The 24440-nt window shown below is 52.9% G+C and overlaps 7 protein-coding genes across 7 annotated transcripts; 3 read left to right on the top strand and 4 right to left on the bottom strand.

Annotated features, from left to right (window-relative positions):
- Window positions 1–129: 129 nt before the first annotated feature.
- On the bottom strand, window positions 130–1438 carry J4E92_009249 (uncharacterized protein; the record flags this gene model as incomplete). The annotated part of the gene is made up of 3 exons (XM_051500598.1): window positions 130–342; window positions 397–1354; window positions 1404–1438. The coding sequence occupies 3 exons, from the start codon at window positions 1436–1438 to the stop codon at window positions 130–132; spliced, it is 1206 nt and encodes a 401-aa protein (XP_051349170.1).
- Window positions 1439–4522: 3084 nt separating this feature from the next.
- Window positions 4523–5547, top strand: J4E92_009248 (uncharacterized protein; the record flags this gene model as incomplete). Its single annotated transcript, XM_051500597.1, has 2 exons — window positions 4523–4575; window positions 4623–5547. The coding sequence occupies 2 exons, from the start codon at window positions 4523–4525 to the stop codon at window positions 5545–5547; spliced, it is 978 nt and encodes a 325-aa protein (XP_051349169.1).
- Window positions 5548–7878: 2331 nt separating this feature from the next.
- On the bottom strand, window positions 7879–10882 carry J4E92_009247 (uncharacterized protein; the record flags this gene model as incomplete). Its single annotated transcript, XM_051500596.1, has 5 exons — window positions 7879–7969; window positions 8517–9025; window positions 9632–9850; window positions 10040–10097; window positions 10188–10882. 5 exons carry the CDS (start codon window positions 10880–10882, stop codon window positions 7879–7881), a joined length of 1572 nt encoding a protein of 523 aa, XP_051349168.1.
- Window positions 10883–11410: 528 nt separating this feature from the next.
- J4E92_009246 (uncharacterized protein) lies at window positions 11411–13425 on the top strand (the record flags this gene model as incomplete). The annotated part of the gene is made up of 2 exons (XM_051500595.1): window positions 11411–13300; window positions 13354–13425. The coding sequence occupies 2 exons, from the start codon at window positions 11411–11413 to the stop codon at window positions 13423–13425; spliced, it is 1962 nt and encodes a 653-aa protein (XP_051349167.1).
- An 809-nt stretch (window positions 13426–14234) lies between these two features.
- J4E92_009245 (uncharacterized protein) lies at window positions 14235–16765 on the bottom strand (the record flags this gene model as incomplete). The annotated part of the gene is made up of 2 exons (XM_051500594.1): window positions 14235–15174; window positions 15810–16765. 2 exons carry the CDS (start codon window positions 16763–16765, stop codon window positions 14235–14237), a joined length of 1896 nt encoding a protein of 631 aa, XP_051349166.1.
- A 1102-nt stretch (window positions 16766–17867) lies between these two features.
- Window positions 17868–19898, bottom strand: J4E92_009244 (uncharacterized protein; the record flags this gene model as incomplete). The annotated part of the gene is made up of 2 exons (XM_051500593.1): window positions 17868–19600; window positions 19649–19898. 2 exons carry the CDS (start codon window positions 19896–19898, stop codon window positions 17868–17870), a joined length of 1983 nt encoding a protein of 660 aa, XP_051349165.1.
- A 426-nt stretch (window positions 19899–20324) lies between these two features.
- J4E92_009243 (uncharacterized protein) lies at window positions 20325–24062 on the top strand (the record flags this gene model as incomplete). The annotated part of the gene is made up of 1 exon (XM_051500592.1): window positions 20325–24062. The coding sequence occupies one exon, from the start codon at window positions 20325–20327 to the stop codon at window positions 24060–24062; it is 3738 nt and encodes a 1245-aa protein (XP_051349164.1).
- Window positions 24063–24440: the final 378 nt, after the last annotated feature.

The following is a 24440-nucleotide window of genomic DNA, read 5'->3' as shown; positions in this document are numbered from 1 at the left end:
CATCCGTCAGCAAGTGATAGAAGATAGAAAATGAGGTCGCGAGGCCCTTGCTCGTAAGTAAAGGTAGCCCGTGCTCCTCTCTTGGCGACTACATAGAGCTGCCACCCATTGGATAGCGGAGCCCACATATCATCGGGCACCCAAGGCCCGCCATATAATCGTATCCTCCTGACACGCGCCCAACTCTTTCTCAATTTCAAGAAGCTCATCTCTATCAAGAGGCATGTATTCATCGCGCTCGTCATCAGTACCGTCTTCTTCAGATTCCTCATCCTCTTCTTCGTCTTCGTTGTCTGCTTCGTGCAGTGTATCGTCGTAGTACTGTTCAAGCTCTTTCCGAAGCTGCGTTTCCAAAGTCAGCTTGCATAGTGATGCCACGGTAAGATCATCACTTACTAGTCTGAACTTGTCCGACCACTCATCGTGTGACATAGCTGTTTTCCCAGGTATCATCAGGTTGACATGATACCCTGGTATGATATCATCGAATGCATATCCTTGCCATCCTCGCGATAATCGACAGTCATTCGTGACCACGTGCACAACGAATTCGATCGTCCAACCAGGAAGGTCCGGAAGAAGTTGCCTGACATTGTGTAGTAGGATCAGGAGCCGGTCGTCATTATAGCGCACAACGCCCTGGATGTCGCGTAGGTAAATTCGTAATCGTGCCGGCTGGATCCGTAGTGTAAGATCTGCCAGAGCACTGGTCAAAAGTCGCTCGGTTTCCGGCTCGAACTCGTCGTTGCAGTCGATTGTAATCTCTAGCTGGCGGACTACCTCAAGAGCTTTGCAACTAGTACCGGCAGCAACACTGTCGAGGAAGGCTTTGAGGAGATGCAAGTCTGTGCCGAAGTCGAATGTAGTTCTTGTGTACCAGTACTCCGCCAACTCTTGCCGTGTGGCCTCGCCAAAATGATCATATCCGCCGCTGGCCAACAGACCGATGCTGTTGCTGACAAGCTTGAATGCGTCCGAGACACCGAGATCCTTCGATGCTACCACAGGTACAGTATGCTGGCCGTTGTGCCAGACTGAGGGGCCCACAACTTGCTCATAGATCATGTCGCGAATTTCGCGTGGCAGTTTCAGCTGCATAGCTTCGCATAGCGGGCGACATTTGCTTTGCTCCACTGCCATCAGCTCCTGCAGAAGTGGCTCTCCCTCGGGATCTTCGAGACGTTGCCTCAGATTACTTTCAAGCTCATCCTCGAGCAACATACATTCATCCTCGAGTAACATCTTCTCGGCCTGAATCTCGTTGATTCTGTCACGTATACGCTGGTCATCTGCCAACAGGGCTTGTGTGCGGTTCTGCTTCGCTCGAAGGTAATGGCTCAGGCGTTGCTCCAGGCTACAAATGCGTCAACACATTTCCAACACTTGGGAGAGGTTCCACTTACGTCCCGCCATTCGGCAGATTCTTGGCGTTCGGCATATCTGCGTCTTGCGCGAGAGACTGTGGCTCTCGGAGTGGTGGTGGTGGAGGAAGCTGTGGAGGTGCTGCTCAGTCGACGCGGTCTGTCTTGTTGCACGGAGCGAAGAGTCGCGTTGGGATCCGCCAGCTGAACCCCACGTCACGCGAAGTCACATGGCAATCGACGATAGCAACCTTGGAAAGCCGAGCGGCGTCTTGGGGTCAGCCAGGTGGCCTGGAACAGCTGCGGGGAACGACGCGACGAGAAGCGCGTGATCACGCGTGAGGTTTGCCCAGACCTGGTTAGCTTCCACGCTACCTAGCTTCCTAGGGAGCCTCCGCATCACATCGGTCTCCAAGCTGTCATGAAGTGAAACCACAGTCGCCAGCCTAAACGACACACGAGTTTGATGGATTGGATGTGGATCAAAACAAACGAAAGCAGAACAATAGGTACCCATGCAGCCTGTCGTGAATATACCTGCGCCGAAGGCGCAGGTGCTACATAACCCCGCTCTGCGCCCCTGACCTTCCGCCTCCCGGCTCTCTCATCGCGACCGGTACTTTTGGTAATCTCGACGCTCTATCCTACTTTCGCCTCGAACAGCGCGCCTGCAATTCATCTTGGCTGCTTCGCCACTGCTGTAAGGATCTCACAATACGAAATGGAAATGTCCGGACGCTCCGCCACAAAGGCCATGGACACCAATCACGAGTTTGCATGTCGGGAGCTCTGCGAGAATGTGATTGCGACACTACCAAGGGAACTCAGAGACATGATTTACGAGTATATCTTGTCTTCAATAACACGCGACGTTGCCGCATTGCCAACAAGCGAGCCAACATCCTCCAAAGGGGGCCCTCGCTACTGGCAAGCCGAGAAAGTTGGCGACGCGACCTCGAAAGAGATACTCGAAGTCTGGTATCGCTTGGTTCGTTTTCACTTTGGACAGGATCTGGGTTATCTCGAACGCTTCCTTTCGTCTCAACCCGCACCATTGGACACAACCCGCCAGCTGCTTGTCACAAAGATCAGTATCGCCTTCGACCTCAGAGATGTGGGGACCCACATGCAACCATCGGGAGGAGGTGTGGTGAGGGATTCCGCATCCCGCACACGCATGCTAGAACGACTGGAGCACCTGTTCTTGTTGAAGGAAGGCGCTTCCATTCATGTCTATGTGATTGTACCCCATAACTACACCATACTCGCAAGGACACCAGATCGATATGCATATCACGAAAGAAAGGTATTGCGTGAGGTTACCGCCACTATAGCTGACGTACTGTCACGTTTGGCGGCTGCTGGATACGGCCTTTCCACCGGCATCATGCTATCATCAACATGGCCGAACAACGGCTCACTATATGACTCGGTTTCGGAAAAGTCGACCAATGATACGCAAAGTTCTTTTTCCAGTGGGAACGGCTCAAAGCTGGTATGGCTGTAAGTGTCCGATTGAACATGGCGGTAGGCTCTCGGTTGACAATGAATAGGAGACGCACACCACCTACTACTTCACACTGCCAATGTCACGATCCAACTGGGATGACATTTACGCCCCGCGCATGCGTGTTACAGTGCCAAGACGCTATCTAGATACCCGCGCTGCTGCCTAGCCCCACACGATGTCAAGTCGTCCTTGCGTATCATCTTTTCGCACCCCAAGCAGATCATCACCACCCGGACAGGAGCACATCATGCGTAAAGAAATGACTGCTGAAGAAGTGATGAAGCTGTATCAACAGGCTCTCGCGTAAGTCCCGACGATCCTCGCCCATCCGGACTAGCATTGACGCAGACTACCAGGGCCCGTCAGCGAATCAAAACGCGATATGCCTCTGGAGAAAATGAGACGACCAGAACAGCCATGGAAGAGATGAAAATCTACAATAGCTATGAACAAAATGAGGCCGCCACGCGAGCCATGCAAAATCTGAAAATCTTCGATACATATGGAAGAGCGTCATGCAGGTACATGTGCCAAAAGATACTCATTTCGCTACCCCCAGAGCTGTGTGACATGATCATCGAACGCGTCATAGGCCACAGTCGCAGGGGCGTCGCAGCGGGTGGAACTTGCGAGCCCATATATGCTTATGGAGACCATCAACCAGTCGCGCATTACTAGAACGTCGAGTATGTCGGAAGGACCATGCTGGCGAGAACGATGGCTATCTGGTACCGCACAAACACTTTGAATATACAGTGGCGCCTCAGAGTGGATCTGAGGCGATTCCTTAACGAGGACGCCCCTTGTATACACTCCCCGCGTTATAAGCTGATTACGAAGATCTGTATCGTCGTATCTCTAGATTTTTTAGCGTTCGACCCGAAGAAAGACCGTCCTGGTAGTATACTCTATTAGATGTATTCTCCTCGAAGCTGGGAAGAACAAATTCGAGATCTCGAGCTACTGTTTCAGTTGCGAACCGGTGCATTGATACTCATTCTTCTTGAGTATTTGGATACCTCGGCGATGCCCGATGATGGTTAAGATACTCTCCTCTTGGAGGGTACTGCCCCTATGATAGAGTGTCTGTGCCGGTTGAGAAAGGCTGGCTACGTTGTCGGTGCCAGCGTTGCTGGTTTTGGAGATTACCGCGGCTTGGTAGACGAATTTTAGTATTGTCTAGAAGAGATGGATGCGTTGGAGCAGGAAACAAACTGCATGCCTGTGAACGCTATAGGTATGGCTTGGCGGTGAGTGCCCAACCCTTTACTAGCCTTTGGCTCCCAGCTGACATACATTGGAGGCCATCACCAGTGAAGGCTCACAGATTGTAATGCGCGCTGTTGATGTTATGCTTGGCTGAACCGTATCTCTCGTCACGCGTCATCCACGTGGTGACCGGGCCGTGACTGCCCCGGCGTCCGTTTGCGCTATCTAGTGCGCAATCAACAACAACCACCAAACTTCGTCGCGCTTCATTGCAACCGCAGCTATCACCTCTGTCGCGTTAAGCCGCCGCCGAGAACCTCTTCCCGTCGCTTACTGAACATATCGCGACTTTGTGTGCATCACCACGAACATCCACTGATCCTTCCCTCTTATCACATCCACGAGCAAGGCTTAGACAAACACCTCCATACAAATCGCCGTTATGACCACCTTCAACGTCGTGAGCTCCGGCAATTGGCGTATTGAGGCAGAAAGGTACGCTTGATATTGCTCACTACGTGCACAAGACTGACAACTGCCAGGACCCTCAACTCGATTGCCGGGCTTAGCGAGGCTTTCCATGACAAGGCGGCCAAACTTGACAAGATGAAGAAAGCGAATCCCAAAGCGAAGCTCATCCAAGAGAAGCAAGCGTCGAGGAAGGCCGGAGGAGAGCTGCGCCTGGCACGGACTAGCTTCACCGATCAGATAGAGGCTGAGACCAAGGCCATTTGTCGCCCGTTTTGCGAAGCTGTCCATGATCGGCTGCCGCAGGAACTACGCGATATCATTGCTCGGCATCTTTTGACCGAAACCTCCGTCACTTTCCTCTCCAGCAAAGATGGCAAGATCTCTATTGTCAACGGCCTCTCGACTCTACGACACGCATTCGAGGAGGAATACACTGGTATCGGACTGCACATGGACATCATAAGCGAGCTGCTAAAGCAAGACGCCCGTTTCGACTTTCGCGCTCGACACGAGCTACTGGGCAAAGTCTTCAAGCACTACGCAGCCGACGAGCGCGGCGGCCTCGATCTTGCTTGCAAAATAAGAAGGTTGAGTTTGATAGTGACAGAGCATCATCTGGAAGACCGTGAGGTTGTTCACGCTCGCCTAGAGGAACTGTGTAAACTCAGTAAAGGCGCCAAGATCTTCGTCATCATCGAGACGGGTCACGGTACAAAGGCTCAAACCCTCCGCCAAGTGCGACGCGTTCTACGTGTTTTCTTCGAGCTGCTCAAACGCCTTCACAAGCTGGGCCTTCACATCCATATCGTCGTCAATCCGGCTTATTCCGCTTCACAGGTCAAGAACGATAGCGACGACACCTTCTCGGTCATGCACGAAGGACCTTGGAAGTACGTAATGACGCCAGAGAACGCTACATTCACGGTTGAAGGCTTTGAGAAGCGTCTGAAAGATCTCTTTGGGGCATACGGACTGTACTGGGATGTACGGTTTTAGCCTCGGGATGGGTGAGTTGGGAGGCTTCAGGCCATCATGACGGGGTGTGTATGATAGTTACAGAGCCGAACGTAATCAGTGAATTGGTTTTTGTATCGCAGTTACACGTTTCCGTACGACAGCGCAAAGCAACTCAGTGTCCTCTATATTGTATCCCGTAATTCCATCAACACAACGTGTCCACAGGCTACGTCCTACTAGTGACCCTCTTAGGATAACACACTTCCACTCCTTCTAGATCATCGTCGTCGTCACAGGTCCCATCTCTTTACCGAGCCCTCCAACTGCAGTAGTCACCCGAGCGTGTGTTGTCTGCATCGTCGTCATTATTGCTGTCCCGGTCTCTTTCATTCGTTCGCTAACGACGGTAGTCACAGTAACCTGTATCGTTCTTGTGGAGCGCACCATACCCGCACCAGCCTTCGGGTCAAAGCTTCCCTTCTGAAGGAAGATCGTAAGGAAGGCTGCGCCTGTGGCTGTACCAGCTAAGATGGTGAGGAAGCAGAATAAGGCCATAGCGATGCGAAAAGTATCGCTAAGCCACAGACGTTTCCATGGAGGCGGCGGTGGGAGGCGGTATGGAAGGTGTTTGGGGAAAGATGTTGGGGCTTCTGCTTGGGTCGCGGGTATCGTTTGGTTTGAAAGGGGTGACGCGCGTTCTTCATCAGAGTTACTATCGCTAGCCTCCTCCCAAGAGTCTCTTGTTAACGCGTAAAGTGGAGGTGGAGTTGACGGATGGGCGAAGCCACCAGTACCTGGAAGGCTGGTCTTTTCGTCATGGCTTTGCATGATACGACTGAACAAACTCTGGTTTTGCGAGTTTGAGCTAGTAATGTGACTCTGTGGTACGATAGTTGTGATCAGGGAAGTACAGATGCTGGTCTTGCGAAGGGTACGCTGAGTCAGCGATGAGTTGTATAGTGCACAGGCCAAAGGATTGTAGCTACACAGTGCCCAACTGCATCACAAAGAAGGTAAGACATCGATAGCCGTGCTTAATACACTGCAGCATGTGTGCTGGTGTCACTAAGGTATGGATCGCTACATATGAGAGGTTTTAGTCGTTTTTCGTGCTACTGGTATTGAAGATCGTTATTCCAAAAGAATGCTAGCTTTGACAGCTACATACCCAGCATTACTAAAACGGCGTCAAATCTGCTCCTTCTTCAGTCAAAGTCCAAAGCTTACGCATGCGCAGACGAACAGATCCTACACGTAAATCCTCCCGTCCATGGTACACACATCGCCCGCTCGAACTTCCCATCTGCGAAGCAATTCCCTCTGCACTCCTCTACAGAAGGCCAACTACCCTTCTCACTGCAAATACTTTCCACAGGCTTCACCGGTGTCTGTCGAACCGGCGCCTCAAACGGCACCGTCTTCGTAGGCGTCGCACCTACCGTTGTTGTTATAGTCGTTGCGTCTTGCGTTGTGTGGACTGGTGTGGATGTTACGGTAGTCGTTTGGTAGACCGGAGGTGGCTCGTGAGGACATCTGGAGAGACCGATTTTGATGCCGCCGAGTAGGGCGGCGAGGAGGAGGGCTATTATTAGTATCGTGCAGGTGGGGATGAGGAATCTCTTCTTGGTGAAAAACGAGTGGCGTTTGTAGAAGGGGCGTGGGGGCAGTTGGGCTTCATCATCATGGGGAAAGTAGGGGTGGTTTGGGTCGATGTGATCGGCGGGGACGCCTGTGCGTTGGGGCGCGATGCCGGAAAGCTCGATGTTGGGTCGTTGAGACATGGTTGTGGATATTGCTGCGCTCTTGTAAGTTGCTGGGTCGCTGTATATCGATGTTGGTCTTTAGTATGCAGTGGTCACTAGGTTGCATAATGAGGAGGATTGTGGCAGAGGACGTTATGTAACTGCTTTGACTAAAGTGAAAGAAAGGTGGCCAGCGGGACATTATGATCATAGTGCAAGCACACTGCTCCAAAATTACACAATGGAAGTTTAGATCAAATTACGGCAAGAGGTGCAATGTCGCTGTGGTATTGAAGCATGGAGCTGACACAATACTTACAGGTGTCGCACTACCTAGCTCTTTATTTAGAATGTGGATACATTTGAAGCCCGTCGTGAAGCGTCGGTGGACTTTTGAAAGACATGCCCGGTTGGTTTGCTTTTGCAAGATGACTATGCACGCACAGTCACGACGTCTCATCTATATGATCTCGAGGAACATACTTTTCCCAGTCCTCTTGCAACAGTCGTTCCGTCTCATCTGCCAGTGTCGTTACTTCATCTGTGCAGTAGATGAAATGTCTTGTCCCTTGGAAGTCAAACCAAAACCGGTCTACCTCACGACCAGTCATTGCGGCTTTTTCAAGGCCTACTGCGGTGATCGGACAAGCATGACCACGAAAGCGTCCCAGTCTGCCATTACGACATATTTTGTAGAATTGAAAATGAAAGTTTCTCTTCTGGGCCCATGTCACATCCATCGCAACAGCAAAGTCGAAACGCACCGTCTCAAGTAGATACGCGGTCGTTTCTGCTTCTGTTGATTTCTCGAGACATTGGCTTTGAAGCGTGGCTAGAACAACGTCCAAGTAGAGTTGATCATTCGACTTTTCATAATCGACAGTGACGCGTTGATCAACACGGACAAGACCGAGTAAACCGTAGACTTTGTCGCGCGGATCTGCGCATTGATTGCATACATACTCAACCAGTGCGTCGGATATTTCGAGAGGTACGAATCCATGGTTTCTGCGCAAAGAACTCGTGCAGATAATACCATACGCGCCGCGGGGTACGTTGCTGTACACATAGTGACGGAAGGTTTCAGAACGACACTCCCTTTTACGCATCTTATCGACCAACCAGACATCTTTCACAACAATCCTGATCTGTCTCGCTAGGATGAACTCTTGTACAATCCAAAGTCGTGTGAAGTATTCATGGTGAAGGATATAAGCAAACGCCGCTAGTTCTTTAGCGTCCCTCCACACACATGCAGCATCGTACGTGTTTTCGAACTTGTCGCATTCGCGGGTGGCAATGCGTGTCGAAGGGTCGGCTCTCTCAGAACCATCGCCCAACCACGCAATGACCGACGTAGCTTTGCTGTAGATATCGCTCATCATCTGCACTTGGTGGTTGCGCTCGACAGTACTCGACTGATGAATGCACAGCTGGTCAATCCACATATAGCGATCGGAAGGCGTCTTGTCGTGGTATTTTCGGAACTCAGTGAGAAATTTGAACAGATTATCTCGGATTTCAAGCCTTCCGGTCGCGATGTAAACAGCATTGTTTGATGGTGGACCCCAAACATAGGACAGGGCTGTATATGGCGGGGCTTCCGAGATTTCGAAGACTTCGATGTCGAGACGTATAGCGTCGTCGTTCTCCAGCGGATCCTGGAGCGTGACAAGCCTTATTTGCTGTGTCGCATGGTCTAGTGGCTGGTATTGGTAGTCGCCAGTAGTCGAGTTGGCTGCGAAAGACATGTTCGCTCCACGGCTGCCTTGCGCCTAGACCTAACATGTTAGTATGTGTTATGTATGCGGCAATCACTCACATCACCTACCAAGACACCATGCAGCAGACAAAGTAGACTCGGCGTACGATCAAGCCGTGGGAGTATCTGGGGACTATGTGAGGTTTGTGGTGATCGCGATAAGGAATTAATACAGCATATTGAATGTAAGCGGGGAAGATGCGCGTGCCAACGTGTTGCTGACTGCGTGGGCTATGCAGACGTCTGTGGCTTGCACGATTGAGAGTCTGACCAATGAACAGTGAGGCGCCCGAGCAAGCGCTAGACCTTATCAGGCTAGTAGCTGCAGGAGCATGTTGAGCAGATGGCAGTGCAGTGACTTGAAGGACATCGAGGACTAGAGTCAAATCAGATCAACGGGTAGTACACTTAACTCAGGTTAGCGATTGTGTGGACATAAATTTGATGGGTATATAGCGCCTTGGATGGGTATTGCGTGGAATCTCTCAGAGCTCCAGAGCCAGGAATACCAGTTTGGTGTAAGGTAAACATCCCGCTTTCTTTCGACCTTTGTGTTGCTCGGGACTAGGAAAACCAAGACAGTCTGTAGGCCTTATCCGTGCTCTCTAAGTATCATTACCATGTCGATCATCAGTACCACTGTTGCGCCGACGCCGGGTCTCGGTGCTTCGATCATCGTTGCCTGGGGCCGGCTCTGGACGTCCATTGGCTCGCGCCTGGTCCTCAATGATGTTACCATGGCTCCCAGAGGACCGTCGACTAGGGCGTGAGTTGCCTTGGCGTGGTTGTCGTGGAGCATTGTGCGGAGGGCGGTTGCTAACGTCGTTGCTACCAGGTCCTGTAAAGCGTCGAGCTCCGTTAACGCGGTCAGGCGGAAGCTGGGAAGACGGGCCACGCCATCGTGAACTGTTGCGCTGCCCATTGATTGCTTCGGCCTGGCTGCTGTCTCGAATCGCGGGGGCGGGTGTGAGCATGCTGATATCGGTCTTTGCGCGCTTGGTAGGGGCCGTCCTCATCGTAGTGTCACTGTCAGGAGCTCGGCGCCGAGAGACTCCATGAACACTTCGTTCTTGTAGACCTTTGTCCTAGAACATTGTTAGCTTTGATCTCGAGAACTACCTAATACTCGAAGACATACCTGGAGTTGAGCACTCTGTTGGCGATTTTGACTGGACTGCTGATCTTGCTTCATCTGCTCTGGGCGGGCCTTGTCATCTGCATCTTGCTGAGCATGCTTGTCCTTGTCCAGACGTGCCTCCAATTCCTCAATCCACATGTCCTTGGGGGTGCTCCTGCTTTGTTTCTGTAGAAGTCTTCGATTGCGCTTCTTAAGAATCGCGTTGAGGACGTCTTCCTCAATCGCTCCGCATACTTGAATACGGGAGTCATGCGGGAGGTGGATAGCATCTAAAACATTTCCAAAGGCGCCCGTCTTGGGTTGGTATGGGCAATTCGCTTCTATGTCATAGACGCCCTTCTCTGGAACATAGGCGACCTCTTTTCCCTTGCGCTCGTCCCAGCAGTAGTATTCTGCATCTTCTGCTTTCTTGAGACCGAAGCAATCCACGCGGACTTCTATGGGCTTCGATGACGGTCCGCTGCCTCCTGCAGTGCCGAGCTTCAGAACCTCAAGTTCGGTGGTGTTGTCGATGACGATACCGTATCTGGTCTTGAAACACAACCAGCCGAACTGCGTCGAGACAGCGTTGGGGTCTTTCTCTTCGCAAAGAACCACATCAGGGAAGTTCACAATCATGCCTTTCACGTATTCATCTTTGTCGACAGGGGTGTGGTCGTTCCATCGTCGTTCCTCGGATTCTCTCCGCCGAGGCCGGCCGGTTTGTTCGGAGACCTCTTGTGTAGACGACATTGTCAGCGTTGTTGACTGCCAATAGGCCAGCGCAAAGGCGCCTGTCTGGAAAGAAAGTTGGGCCGAAGGGCAAGTTACTGTGGCGACCACGCAGGGTATCGTAAATCTGGATTGCACAGTCGTGGAACTCGCCCTCCTGCGGTAGGGGGATTGCGTATTCTTTCTCCGCAGCGTAGCGCTGATAGTCTGTATATACGGAGGGCATCGCAGGGAGTCAAAGCCGCTCTGGCCATGTGGCGCTATACTGTTTCAGGAAAGCGAGATGCCTGAGATGTAAATAAAATACTGGTGTCACTTAGTGAATAGAACGACGGAGCGGAACCCTACTTATTCCGCGGTCACCTAGCTGATCAAGCTTTTTGCGCACTGGATTGCCCGCCCTCTCCGCAATCGTACACCCTGTAGCAATCTACTTTTCTCGCCGTGATCTTCGACAAGACCAAGATACCCAAACCTGGTTATTTCCACGACCGGGCAATCGACGCTTCAGGCAAGATTAGGCTTGCATTACACAACGACTTTCCCAACATGTCTACCACTGAGAGTGTTTTGAAGACCGCTATCAGCCTGTATAGGGCGGTAGCGGGCTATGTTCCCCTCTTCCGTCGCTGCGAAGGCCAGATCCACCGAGACAATGGACGCACTGGTAATGGCGCTGAAGAGCGTCCAATTCCATCAAACGTCGAAATGTCGTCATTGCCTACTCAGCTTATGATCACCTCCGTCCAGTCTGGAAAAGTCGGATACGAAACGATGTTGCAACTCCGATCCAAGGCGGACTCTATCAAAGCGGACATTGCGATGGTGAAGGCGAACGAAATCGACGCTCAGTCGACAGTCCAGTGCAAACAGGCGGCTGTTGAGAGCTTAACCCGTCAACTGCAACGTCGGGGTGGCAGCGGAGTAACGAAAGCTCAGCAACGTTGCCTGAAGGTCTTAGTTCGCGAGCGCGACGCAGCAACGAAGACCAAACGAGAGATGCAAAGACTGGTAAAGTCTCTTACGAAAGAATACGATGGGAATCTCCGCTCCTTTGCTGAAGTCGTGATGGAGCTCCAGGATACGTTCCTTTTACCAAACGAGAAGGACAATGATGCCATAGCAGAGCAGCATGAGGACGGATTCGTGCAGGGAGAAGTGGGAGGTTTGGTACAGGAGCACGAGCAAGCTCAGACACAGGAAGACGGTGGTATCCCCGAGGTGAACAATGTCCAGCCGAACAATTCGCCAGGCACCGCCCAAGAGATCGAGAGTAGCAAATCTCTCGCCCGTAACCAGCCTGTAGAGGCTTCGCAACCCGACATTCATAACATCGTGGTTAGTGCTGCCTGTCTTGACCAGCAAGCCGAGGCCCAGTCTATCGACATCGCTGTTGACGACAATGAAACAACGTTGAACCCGCCAGTAGAAGACAAGGGTGGCTCGCCATCCAGCAGAACAAATTATTCTGCTACCCACTTCGAAGACCCGCAAGATGTGCAGGACATGGCTAGATCAGAAAATGATGGCGATATTGATGGTCGGACAGTCCATGGAGTGCAAGAAGTCGGGATCGGACAGGAGACCGGAGGAGCACTTCCCCACGAAGATCCGTATATCAATAGTTCCAAAGAAGAGTGGGATAGGATTGAGCAGGCCATAAAGAAACTCGAGCGATGTGAGAAGACTTATTGGGAAAAGAAAGAAAATTTCGAACAGCACTACAAAACGTTTGATAAAAAGCTGGATAAGTTCTGCTCAATCAACCCACGCTTGAGTAGAGCGGATGCAGAGAAGAAATTCGGTCGACACTTCCTCCAGGTAGGGGGCAATTTCCGTTGTTCTTTGGGTGTAGCAGAGACGTCGCTCAAGAAAGCCCGGATTGAGGCGAAAGAAGCAGGAGTCCACGATTGCAACTCATGGGACCAGGAGTCTGGCTTCCTTTCAGTGGCGGGTGAAGGTCCGGATCTAGAAGACACCGGATACCTGAGCGATAGTCGTGATCATGAAGTGGTGATGGAGTGGCTGCAGATGCCCCACCGCTCAGAAAAGATGCAGCCTTCTGAGTTCAACTTCGCGACATCGAAGGTGAGCGTCGATCCTTGGGAGAGCCATTCCACAAGGGGAGACTCAAGCAAACGGAGGAAGATAGACGAAAATGTCGACACCTGGGAAGTTCAGTCCTCCAAAGCGTACTCAAGCAAGCGGAGGAAGATCGATGGGGACGTTCCTGGGGTGGCGCCCAACGACAGCAATGACAGCGCATACGGCACAGCCAAGGAGAACAGGGGAGACCAGAAGCAATCGCAAAGCCCAAGGCAGAGACCTCGCGCAAGCGCAGAGGTAGCCCGTAAGCGACGTGCCCGATCATTCGACGCGCTTCCGGGTCACAAGATTGTCGAAGAGATGTTTTCCGACATGCCTGTAGAGGACCACAGCGTGAGTGTTGACCCCTCCGTAATAGTCGATATCAAGTACTGACATTTCCACAGGTCTGGATGAAGCGAGATTACCGAGAAGACGTCATCATGGTTGATGACGAAACGACCGACGACGAGACCTGAGAGACCAGGTAGCAAACGGACGAATTGCGAACATCGAAGTCCGTGGAGTGGGAGGTGGTAAACCAGCCGCTGAAGTAGCTACGTGCTGTTGCCGGATGTAGCAAGTCGAGACCGGAGGCGTTGTGGAAATGATCCCAGAGGGAAGCGACCCATCGCGCGATGAATATGGGCAGCGTCGCAATCTAACAGAGCAGCAAAGACTGTTCCGGTAGCATATGCAAGACTCGTAGGCCACTGCGTCGAACGCGTCGAACGCGTCGTCGATGCAGAGAGATCAACCGGCGGAAAGGCATAGCAGATGAAGTCGGTGCAAAGACATCGGGAAAAAGTCCGGCGCCAAGACATCGGATAACACACCAGCCGGGCAGTCTGTGCACAAACTTCATAACCCTCGTGCCACACTACAAAAGACACACAGCACAAAGACTAGAGCGCGTATTTGACTCAGACCACGGTCTGATCCTGATTCGCGCTGAGCTTCCACACACAATTACAGTACTGCGGTGACACACCGGACACCCCAGCGAACAACATCAAAGCCCTGGAGCTATCGCAATCATACCATAAACCAACCGGGCTGGAATAGACGCAGTAGTAGTAGTAGTACCGTATGCCAAAGAAGACATATAGCTTGTTCGAGGATGTACTCTACACAAACCAGGCACATATCCTCCCCACCGACCTGGCCCACATCGACGTGCCCTCCATCCTACTCCGCGTATCTCTTGATCAAATCCTTCATAATCTCATAAGATCTATAACCCATCAAGTCAGCAACAAGCCCCTGGACTCACACGTTGGGCACCAACTTACTTTTCCCTAAATCTGTCTCCCCCGTGACAAGCACTCGCATGCAAGTTCATGTAAGCACAGTAAAGCCTGCCTCTATCCTCAAACCCCTCCACCGGCTCACTCTTCCCCATAATCTTCACATACGCATCCGTATACTCTTTCCGACCCAAAATCCTACTAGGATCCCCAGGCCAGATCGCAATTTCCATCTCGTGGTGCGCGTAGTATGCACAGGCGTCGAAGGCGTAGATTTCGCCTGTTGTGGTATCGGTGCCGATGTTGCCGTCCCAGAGGTCGCCGTGGATTAGGGTGGGTTTTATGGTGCGGCCGTGCGATGTGAGGGGGTTGAGGAGGGCTGGTACGACGTGTGTGATTAGGCGATCGGTGCATTCCTGCAGGTCTTTCCATGGCCCGTTGATGGAAAGGTTGAGTTTCATGGCGCCGGTGAGGAGCTGGATGAAGAAGTCTTTCCAACTGTCCTGCCAGCCTGTTTGCTGGGGTAGGTTGCCTTGACAGGTGTTCATGCGGAAGCCGAATTGTCCGGTTGGCGACGCGCTGGAGAGGTGGAGTGTTGTGAGTTTCTTGCATAGTTGTTCTGGGTCGGGGGGTTGGGTGGTGTCCATGTCTAGGAAGGCGCAGAGGAAGAAGTAGGAGTCTGGGTTTGAGACGTTGAGTTGGCCGTATGCGTGAGGCTCGGGAACGAAGGTGGGTGCGGCTTTGTAGAGTTCACACATCGAGTGGTATTCGCCTTCGAGCATGGCTTTGCCTTGGCCGCCATCTGCGCACTTTATTCGCGTTAGCTGCGTCGTTGTCGATGGAAGAGTAGCATTTACCTTCAAGAAGTACGATTCTGGTTCGCCGTCTACGCGTGTAGTGTCTATCTTTGCGGTGACTGTCCATTGCGATGCACCGTGTCGATTGCAGCTGTGGATTTGAGTGTCTGAGGGTAGTTCTGTTCTACGATTAGTAGCCATAGTACGCCGTGCGGTGTATGATACATACTGTCTATTACAACCTGATCGAGTGGGAAATCGCCTTTGACGGGTATACCACAGCTTGTTCCCCGGGTCACTGGAGGAACTCTGCCTAGTGACTCGGTGGGCGGCTGCCACTGCTCTACTACTTCTGGGTTAATAGACATGATCAATCCAAGTAGTCTTGCCTGCTAATTCTTCGAGGATACGGAGTCGTGCTTGGGAAGTCGCACGTGTCTATATGGTGTCATTACAACGGTCAGTGAAGGGTGACACTAGTCGTTCGCGCTCATGACCCATGACTATAGCGTCATATTTGGAATTCATTCACAACAAATAGGGCGCCTTTGAAGGTTTCAGGTATCATAGTTCGTAGTATTGACTGCTGGAATGAGTCATGTGCACAGGCTTCCCGTCGGCTCGCGCTTTGTTCTGCACAGGCTGTACTACATACAAGGCCAGCTTCATCCTTCGTATCTGGCGGCGCATCCACCCTTGACCGCGGTCTTCCTGTTTTCCCTTAAAGATCTGCATCGCATGCACACACGTCCCAGCTGAGTCCTAGTATTCGCTCCCTTCATCGCCCACTCGTAGCAACTAGGATGGTAAATTATGCACTCTGTGCCGGCCTCTTCGCAGTGATCGCATGGTATAGGTGCCTTCATACCGTAACGACCCCCAATCAGACCCACGTGCGTTGCACAGTTGACAGCATTGGCTTTCGCCGACCCTTTCGCAGGAATGTTCTCGGCATCTACAAGAGATGCGAACCCATCATCGAAGTCTTGGATCCAAGTGTGTACCGTGACATCTGGGGGTAGTGGTGGCCAGGTCTTCGGGTCAGTCGTAATCGCAGGGATGGGTGGAGGTATTTCGATAAGGTCCGACTCATCGTCCAACTCGATGACTTCGTAAGCGCCGACGGGCATCAACGGATCTGGTGATGCTCGCTCTGGGCTTTGGGCTTCGTAAGCTGGCTCGTGTGACTTCTTCTCTTGCTGCTCACGTAACTTCTCTTCAAGCTCGCGTGACACTTTCTTTGATGCCTGTAGCTCATCCTCCAGATCTTGAGATCTCTTCTCTTGTACTCGTAATCTCTTCTCTAGGTCCTGAGACTTCTTCTCTTGCTCTTGAGTCTTCCTCTCTTGTTCTTGGAGTCTCTTCTCTAGGTCTTGGAATGTCTTCTCTGGCTGTGGTGATTCTTGCTTAGGCTCTTGAATGTCTTCCTCTAGCACCTGTGATGCGTGTTCCGGCGGCTGTGTCGTTCGTTCGACCGAATCGTTATCGTGCTCTGCCTTGACGTCGACCTCTTCATCGTCCGATACCAGATCGAGGACCTCGATCGCTGCCTTCGCGTGCATGGTCTTGCCAATCTTGTTCTTGTGTTGCGGCTTCGGAGCTTCAGAGGCGATTGGTAAAGGTGAGAGCGGGCGTTTGAGCGGGTAGCCGTTGCGATGCTTAGTCTTGAAATGCGGGATGACGGGGATGGCTCCATCCTTCACTAGGTGAGGAACGTAACTTCCGGCGTCCCATAACCTTCGGACGAGTTCCGCGCCGCACCTGGGGCCTGACATGTCGACATGTACAGGGTGGAAGTGCAGCCAAGTTGTAGCGCGATCATGGCGGAAATGCGCCCACACAGCATCGTCGAGCTCCTGTGATAATCAGAAACGTGTCTTGCTTAGAGATTGTGATCTTCGTGTCAAATTACGTACCTGGAAGTTGGCAAAATCTCCACTGAACTCGCAATCTCTCACCTCGCTGCTCTCAGATGGATCGTCTATCTTGTCGAAGCGCTGCCTTAAAACGTTGACGCGCGTGGTCGCCTGCATGTTGGCGGATAGTATCGTAAGAGAAAGAAAGATGTAGCGACGGGTTTGTGCGCAGTGTTCAGTATTAAGCGAATGTGATCTTAGTGAAAGTGAAGGTAAACAAACAGCGCTCGATCAGGCAACAGCCCGCAGGCGCCCCTCCATCGCAGACTCTGTTCTCCACAGCAACGGCTTTGAATCGGAGCAGGAAACGAACCTATTACGAGTCGTTCTGCTAGATCTATGTGAGAGACTCGTCAGACCGTGCAACTGTTATTGAGATCTCAATGTACTATATATCATATATAATTGAGGAAGTTCTCATCAACAACAACGCCCTATCAACTAAAGTGCAGGTGGCTCAATCCGTTGGGCCTAGTAATTAAGGTGAAGGTGGGCGTTGATCTCGACATTCTTTTTGCTCTCGTAAGGTCACCGAGTTCGAGTTGCTGTGTGGGCGATTAGAAGACCTTTTTTTGCATCGTGTTTTGTTTGCTACGATCACAGCGCTAAAAGGTGAGAGTTGTTTGTATTCCTGCCTTTGGTATTTCTCGATCAAATAACTGCAATGACACAGGGCGAGACGGGTCACTCATAACTTCCGCGATACATCACCACCACATACGCAAAGGTACTCCTCATCAAACGAGAGAGATTGCAATCCTCGGACTCTCGATCAAATATTTCAACTTGCTGTCACTAAGCTGGCGATAGTTTACATAGTCGAACAACGACCTGGGTATCTCCCATGAGAATTAAAACACTGCGTATACCCTGTCCCAGAAATGCTTTTGGAGATGCAAACCGTCCTTCACGCCCAAATACGCCATGCTATGCCTTCTGCTACGAAGCGAAAACACTTTGACTAGAAAGTGTAGTTGTTATTACCGCCATACTCCATCCCCGCATCGTCGCCCAAATGATCAACGTGCATGAACTCGTCGATAGAAAACGGATCTGCCATATTACCGCCACCCATATTAATATCCATTCCATCATGCGACTGCTGTTGTTGACCCATAGGCTGACTCGGAGGATCCAGGCCCTCGACAACGCGCGTCCCTTTGGGCACGGAGGCTCCAAAGGCACCAATGCGGTCCGGTTGCGCTACACTGGCTCCTTTGCCCTTGCCTGTAGCATCGCCACGCGAGTTCATCCAGATACCGTTTCCGCCCTCGCCGTTCTTGACTGCTTTGGCAAAGGGCTCTTGGAAGACGAGACTTGTCTCGTACCAACGGCCTTTGATGTCGTCGATGTCGATCTTGTAGGCTGGCTGGATGAGCTTCCACCACGCTGCGGTGCGTGTGAGGGGTACGAGCATGCGGTTTCGCCATACCATGTCGTGGACCATGCGCGATGGGATGTTGTTGTTTTGTTGGGGTGGCTTGGGGGGAAGGTTTGCGTCTGGAGCATCCAGCGTGGCGTAGCTGTAGATATCGCCTATAGCAATGACTTTGGTGGTGGGCGGGTTGACAAGGACTTGCTCGATAATGTCGGTCACGACCATGAGATCGGTTCCTGTAGCACCTATGCGCAGACGGACAGCCTCGCCTCTCCAGATCTTCTCGGCGCCCAGATACATGCCGTTATACTGTCGCACTTCGTTTCCCTTGTCGTCCTTGTTTGTCTTGAGGCACTCGAAGAGTGTATACGTGGTATCGATGGCTTTTGCAGCTAATATAGACGCGTCGACAGACGCTATGCCCTCGCCTCCCTGTCCACTAATGAGTGCCCTCCAATCCGTGTTGTGGTATTCGAACTGAGGGTTCTGCTGTAGGAAGGGAAAGGTGCAGCTGGGTGCAGACCAGGCGAGCCATGGCTTGACATGGTCATCGGTCTGAACGAGTTCTTGTGGAGGGGATTCGAAGGGATGCGATAGTGGCTGGATCAGGTATGCCCTGCTCATAGGCACCTCTTTGGTAGCCCATCTTCGCACCACCAGCCCCAGGCCCCAGGCTGACGTCTTGGGGCGGAAGAACCACACCACCTCGCCGCTCCGGCAGAGGAATTTGTTGTACGACAAGTCGGCTTGTTGTTCGATGGATCGCGGCTGGGGGAGAGGTGTTGACTGCAATGTCGGGGGAGCTCTGATCTGTGCAGCGGCGGGTGTGGGGGTAGGCCTGGGACCGGCAACGGGCGTAGAGGGCTTGACTATGGGACTTGGGATAGGCGCACCGGTCGAGGACCTTCGGGCAGGGATCTGCACTATGGGGTTGCGCCCTGTGACGTTTGTGTTTGGTATAGCGCCACTGGAACTGTTTTCGCGCTTGATGGGTGCAGGCTGTTCTTGCTTGACTTCGACCTTGACCTGGGGCTTCTCGACGTCTCCGGCGGGCGAGCACATCTTGCACGTGCAGTTGGCCATGTCGCTGTTCTCGTCGGTGCACAGCCACAGGAGATGGGGGAAGAACTCGACGGGGCTCCGGAAGCGCTTCTTGGGGCCTTTGGGGTATCCATAGAGATAGGCGTCTTGTCTGTCGTGGCCGCCGCCCGAGTGGTTCTTGACTGTCTTCAGCTGGCCATCTGCCTTGGTCTTGATGTGCTCGTATAAGACATAGTTCTCGGGCAGCTCCCACAGAATGCATTGCTGCCACCGATCTGTCACATGTCAGTGCGCTGCAGCGAATGCGCCTCGCATAGCCATACCTTCGAACTGCTTCCCTCCGATCTCGCGCAGGAGCATGCCGCCCAGTTTCTTGCGCCAGTCCTGGTGCTTGGGGTCTTCCTTCTCGATGAGGCGGTAGAAGTCGCGCTGGCCCTGGTCGTTGGGCGACGTGTTGAGCTGTTCCTCGGTCGGCCCATTTCTGAGCGGCCGGCCTTTGAGGTTGACGATGTGCTGCCCATCCGACTTGGAGGCGAAGATGGGGAAGAAGGGCGTCATGGGCTGTTGCGCCATGGTGGTCGGGGGTGGTGCGCCAGATGCGCGGGCGTGGGGACTTGATTCGCGAAATGTCGACGTGTGAGGGTCGCGGCGTTGGATAGACTTGATAGCTCGGAACGGTTCCGGAAGGAACGCCTGCACGTCGCGCTAGGACGCGTCGGCCGCAATCGACGTATCGCCTCCGCGCCTGGCGATGCGGCGACGCTTCACTTCACTTCACCGTGAAGACGCCCAGTCGTCTTATCACGCTCCTTTGGGCACACTTCGTCGTTTCATTTCATCCTCACCGTCACCGGCCTTGTCTTAGACTTTTCTTGCCGTCCTTTGTCTTTCTTTGCCTTCCGACTACACTTCCCTGTCATTTCTCTTGTACCATAGACCCCTTGCCAATTCTCATTCACTGCGCAAGACCTGCCTACAAGATACCCCACAGTTGTCGCCATGGCGGGACATCCGATCATCACCCTGGGTTCGCCCCAGCCCATCACTCCCAAGAAACGAGGTGGCATCTACGAAGACCTCCTGGCGCAGTTCGGATCCGAGAGCTCAGCCCAGTCGGCCACCAAGAGACGACGCATCTCTTCGCAGCAGGCGACCAAGCCAGACGAGACTAGCGACAACAAACGCAGCCTGCGCGCGCAACCAACGCCAAACTACGTCGCCTCCGACTCATCCGCAAACGAAGCCTCGCCATCCACGCCTGACCACAAGCCCAGGACCGTCGCCGACAAGTACCCTCGCGCCTCTACAAGACGAGCTGGCGCCCGCGCGGGAACCAGCGAAGACGAACTTGCCCCCTCAGCCCGCCCGAACCGCAAGACAAGCGCCAGAATCTCGGCCTACACCGAGGAACTGAAGATGGAGAAACGCAAGAAGGAGCGCGAACAGTCTGGCGGACTTCGCCGGAGCACGCGCGACAGGAAGAGCACCATTCTGGAGTCCGACACCATGCCTACCCCGTCACCACCCCGTCGGAAGTCAGCCCGGCCGCCGCCCAACCTCGACACCGCTCGTGCTCGTCTCCGCGACGACATTGCTAAGAAGACCAAAGCGAGAGCGAACAGCTTCCTCGTCGCCAACAAAGACCTTTTCCTCCCACTTCTGCCTAAGAACAACCAGGTCGCGAAGCTTGTCGCTCAGGGCGATGCGCAGCCCATTGTCGAGTACGAAGAGCTCTCGGAGCAACCCAAAGGCGTCACCGCTGTAATGAAGCCATACCAACTATCTGGTCTGTCATACTTGGTCCATCTCTACAACAACGGTTTTTCTGGTATACTCGGCGACGAGATGGGTCTCGGAAAGACGCTACAGACATTATCGCTGTTCCAGTATCTTGAAGAGCTGGACGAGAAGAACGGTGTCACGTCAGAAGAGCTTCGGCCTTATCTCGTCATATGCCCCCTCAGTGTGCTCAACTCGTGGGTCACGGAGGCCCAGCGATGGGTACCACAACTCAAGGTCATGCGCTTCCACGGCGCCGTCACCGAGCGAACCCGCTTGAAGCGCGTCATAGCTGGCATGGAGGACATGAAGGGCAATGAAACCTCGCGTGCGAAAGATCGGAAAGCCTCGCGCAAGGCTGGCCGAAAGGCGGCCAAGCTCACCTCCAACGATCAGCAATCCGACAACTACAAGATTGTCGTCACGACATACGAGACTTTCCAGGCTGAGCAATCATGGTTCAAGCACAGCTTCGCCTGGCGCTATGTCGTCTTGGATGAAGGACACAAGATCAAGAGCAGTGTCACCCAGATCTCCACAGCCCTCAAGAGCATCAGTGCCGAGTATCGTCTCATCCTGACTGGAACACCACTTCAGAACAACTTGGTCGAGATGTGGTCGCTTCTGACATGGCTGTATCCCAACGTCTTCGACGACAAGACCGAGACACTTTTCAAGGAGTCTTTCGATCTCAGCAAGGGCAAAGCGAACAAGCAAACCATGACAGACGCCCGCCGCTTGCTCGAACTTATTATGCTGCGACGTATGAAGGACTCTCCCTCTGTCAACCTCGGCCTACCGCCCAAGGAGGAAATCCTGCTCTATGTACCCTTGACTCCCATGCAGAAGTTCTGGTACACCCGTCTCTTGACACGTATGGACGACGGTATGCTCGACGAGCTCTTTGCTGATGGCAAATCCAAAGAGAAGGCCGCCATCGAGCAGGATATCGAAGAGAACAAGCTACTGGCGAAGATGGAAAAAGTAGACAAGGTGGTCAGCTCCGGCGGTGCCGAGGCTGATTGGGAAGAAACCACCAAAATTCTGCAAGAAGCCGTTGCAAAGGAGCAGACCGACACCGACACCAACAAGGGTGCCTGGAAGAAGCTTATGAACCTCGTCATGCAGCTACGCAAGTGCTGCTCGCATCCGTACTTACTCCCCGGTGTCTCACCCGATCCCTATTACCTGAGCGACCACATCATTCGTGCATCCGGCAAGTTCATCCTCTTAGAGAAGCTTCTCAAGCACACGGTATTCAACGAAGGCAAGAAGGTCCTTATCTTCTCTGGCTTCACTCGCACGCTCGACTATTGTGAAGACCTCTTGTCTCTTATTAGCAACCATGGAGAGCGCTTCAAGTCTCTTCGTCTTGATGGTAGCACAGCTCGAGCTCGGCGTAACTTGGACATCCGCCTTTTCAATCAGAAGGACTCCGATTACAAGGTCATGCTACTCTCGACCCGCGCAGGTGGCTTGGGTATCAACCTCACGAGCGCCCAGGACGTCATCTTCCTTGACGAAGACTGGAACCCGCAGATCACACTCCAGGCTGAGGCCCGAGCTCATCGCATTGGGCAGACCAAGAAGGTGACCATCTACAAGCTCTGTACCCAGGGTACTGTCGAAGAGCAAATGATGGGTCGTATTCGCAAGAAGCTTTACCTCTCAGCAAAGATTACAGAGTCGATGCAGAGCGTACATGGCAAGCAGATGGCCGATACTAAGAAGGTCGGACGTCCGTCTCTAAGTGAAGACTTGCCACAGATGGATGCAACGCAGCTCAAGACGCTTGTACGTCGAGGCGCCCAGGCATTGTCGCATCCAGAAATCGATGTCAAAGAGATGGTGTCTTGGGATCTGGAGACTATGATGGCCAAGTGCCGCGATGCCCCTGCCGATCTGACCGACTCAGCGACACACTCTGAAGTCGATGAGGACAAATGGCTCTCTACTATGGAGCGAGTTGAATGCGCCGTGTTCGAAGGCAAGCGTCATCAACGTCAGCTTGACACCACCTGGAAGGCCAACACATCGGCCGCAAACATTCTCCCAGACACCATCACTCGCGAGGATCGCCGTAAGGGAAAGAACACTACCGTCATGGTAGATGGCTTCGCTATCAACAAAGAATCCATGAACTGTGGTGACTGGGAAGCCGTACCGACATTCGCAGGCAAAGATCCCCGCCTCGCTGAACCAGTCCGCGAGAAGCGTCGCGAGATCACCCATGAAGACCACTGTCTCGGCTGTTTCGAAGACGCCGATGCCGGACATCTGGTTGAATGCAAGAGCTGCCCCCGTGCCTATCATTACGACTGTCTCGATCCCCAGTACAAAGCCAAAGTGAAGGGCTTCGCCGGCTTCTACTGCCCCCAGCACAACTGCACCGACTGCGGCAAAACCACCAACGATGCCGGCGGTCTGATCTTCCGTTGCCGCTGGTGTCCTCAAGGCTTCTGTGAAGACTGTCTAGACTGGGACGAGACCGAGCTAATCGGCGACACCCTCCCGGAATTCGAGCTCATGGGCGAGCAGCACACAACGGGTGGCTTCTACATCAAGTGTCCCACGTGCGTTGAGTCAGGTGAGGAGAGCGCGGAGCAGAAAGAGTGGTTCGCGAATATGGAGAAGCAGTATAAAGATCAGCATGACATCTGGTCGCAGGAGCGCGAAGAGGCGCAGCGGAGGCTGAACGACATCGACGCTGATGATGAGGTTACTTCTCCGCCTGCTCTTACTGATACTTCGCTGCCTACTCCTGCGGTTGGCGGCTCTCGTGTTGGCACTCCTGTGTCCGTGGAGCTCATGCAGAGTACCAAGAAGGGTGGTAAGAGGGCTGAGGCATTCGGCGAGACGCGCGAGGAGAAGCGGGCGAGGCTTGATGCGCAGACTTGGACTGTTGATGAGGACCCGCTCATGCAAGGTCTTGCGGTGTCAAAGGGACGGAAGGGTTAGGCGACGCAGATTTTGGCTTGTGTTCAAAAGAGCGATCTCTGGAATGATGGGATTCCTTGAACACCCAACAGGGGAGCGATGGTTCTGATTGTATTCCAGAGATGTGTTCTGGGCGTTTAGGCGCTTGACCTGGCATGCATGGATATACCCCCCTTCGTTGTTCAACGCTTTCATGGTAGGAGTTGAGAACCAGTTGATACGTTTAGTCGTACTAGCGATGGTTGAAACGATTGAGCGAATAGCGAGTGAGCATAGTAGCGCACTAGCGCGGCATGCAACGATAACAATGAAGTCTTTGATTAAACTTGTTGTTGAGGTGGTGAATCAGTGCTGGATTGTTGGTATCGATGATGTTGAGCAAGACGTTGGCCTTGGTAC

This window comes from Alternaria infectoria (genome assembly GCF_024043175.1).
Source record: "Alternaria infectoria strain BMP 0036 chromosome Unknown scaffold_22, whole genome shotgun sequence".
NCBI classification, from domain to species: Eukaryota; Fungi; Ascomycota; class Dothideomycetes; order Pleosporales; family Pleosporaceae; genus Alternaria; species Alternaria infectoria.
Note: the sequence above shows the minus strand (reverse complement) of the source record. Positions and strands in the feature narration are given on the sequence as shown.